This window comes from Thyridium curvatum, assembly GCF_004353045.1.
Source record: "Thyridium curvatum strain D216 chromosome Unknown NODE_63_length_253891_cov_75.696892, whole genome shotgun sequence".
Classification (NCBI taxonomy): Eukaryota; Fungi; Ascomycota; class Sordariomycetes; order Thyridiales; family Thyridiaceae; genus Thyridium; species Thyridium curvatum.
In genome coordinates, this window is record NW_022156818.1 from 248840 (window position 1) to 250540 (window position 1701).

A 1701-nucleotide genomic window follows, 5' to 3' on the forward strand; every position below is an offset into this window, starting at 1 on the left:
CTTCTTCTTTGTGAGTTTGCCACTTTTCGCATCACGACGGCCATCCTTCCTTTGCAAACCTGTCTGATAAATTAACAGCCCACCGCAGAGTACCTAATCGAAAGCCAGCAAAAGTCGAGAACCTGCTGTAGCGATCGCGAAACAAAACCCTCGTCGCACCGTCCGTCCTACACGGGCCCACGTCCCCAACTACCACAAACCGTTCGAGCAGCTGTTCACCGGTGTCGCACAACCGCCCCCCCACCCCAAAGTCAAGATGGGCGTCTTCGGCATGGCGGCCTCGTACCTCGCCTTCGCGACGCTGCACTTCTTCCAGTTCGTGCTGGCCATCACCGTCTGCGGCCTCTACGGCGTCGACCTCTCGCGCGCCTCCAAGGCCGGCGTGCGCTCCGACTCGCGCTGGGTCTACGCCGAGGTCGTCGGCGCCCTCTCGGCGCTGACGGCCCTGCTGCTCATGGTGCCCTTCTTCCTGCGCTTCGCCGCCGTCTGGGTCTGGAACGTCGTGCTCTTCATCCTGTGGATCGCGCTCTTCGGCGTCTTCGCCAGCCTCTTCATCCACGAGGACCCCGAGGGCAACGGCGACATCCAGCGCATGAAGAACGCCGTCTGGGTCGACCTCGTCAACGCGCTGCTGTGGCTGTTCACCGCCCTCGGCCACTTTGTGTACTGGTTCCGCCACAGGGAGCGCGTGTCGCGGTTCACGGGCCGCGCTCGGGTCTAGGAGCTCGGGGTCCTGTGAAGCGGGGGCCGTGTGCGACGGCGAGAGCGGTGCGGGGGACAGCGAGAGAGGGGAATGGAGTTGCCTTGGGCTAGGAGAGGCGATCGTGACAGGCTAGCGAATAAGTGTTGGAGGCACGAGTGAACTACGAGGTTCCAGGCGTCAAGGGTGTTGTAGGAAGCGGCTTGGGCTTGGTTGTTGCGCATCTTCGTGCTATATGGTTATACCCACGTCCTTTGCTTTTAGTCATCGGACTGCATTAATTACTTGGATTTGTTTGTTCTTCTTGAAATTTGATCGCGGCGAGATCATCTGGAGAGTGTTTCTGTGCTCGCGAGTGACGCCATGGGACATCGTCAGACACCCCGACGAGCACGACACAATAGAATGCCATGCGAGACTTCCGAACGACTGGTTCATCATTTGCAACCCAAGTCTGACAGTGGGTGTGAAGCACTCCAAGGTTCTGACAGGCCCAAGCCTTCTGCGACAGAATCGACTGTGCGAGGTACACAGGTTCACATGCGAGATTACAGAGCTCAAAATGCACCCTGTCGCTACAAGGTTCGATCTTCTGGATCATTCGCCGAAGCCAAACCCTGAGCGGTTTGGTTGCCACGGGTGCTCCCTTCCCCTTCCCACTCCAAAGGATGCTGTTTGTCAGCGTTGGAGATGCCAATCTGTCTCTTGTAGGCAGGAGACAGCCCTGCAGCCCACTTGAAACTGAAACTGTGTTTCCCAATACCGTGGGGCAGACAGCACGTACGTACGTACAAGTGCGTGCCGGCAGTTGGGCCAGTGGTGAATCATTGCCCTTTTGCTCGCATTGAATGCCAGGCTGGCAGCAAAATGTCGGCGCGGGTGTCAATCTCATGCGGGACGGACTGGATCCGCAGTTTTTGCAACAGCAATTTGAATGACGTCAGGCTCCTCTTCTGGCTTGACAAGAGCCACAACGTTACTACAGTGGGGAACAACAACAT

General features: G+C 57.8%; 1 protein-coding gene across 1 annotated transcript; it reads left to right on the top strand.

Annotated features, from left to right (window-relative positions):
- Positions 1–256: 256 nt before the first annotated feature.
- Positions 257–721, top strand: E0L32_009103 (uncharacterized protein; the record flags this gene model as incomplete). Its single annotated transcript, XM_031144031.1, has 1 exon — positions 257–721. The coding sequence occupies one exon, from the start codon at positions 257–259 to the stop codon at positions 719–721; it is 465 nt and encodes a 154-aa protein (XP_030991475.1).
- Between the last annotated feature and the right edge of the window lie 980 nt (positions 722–1701).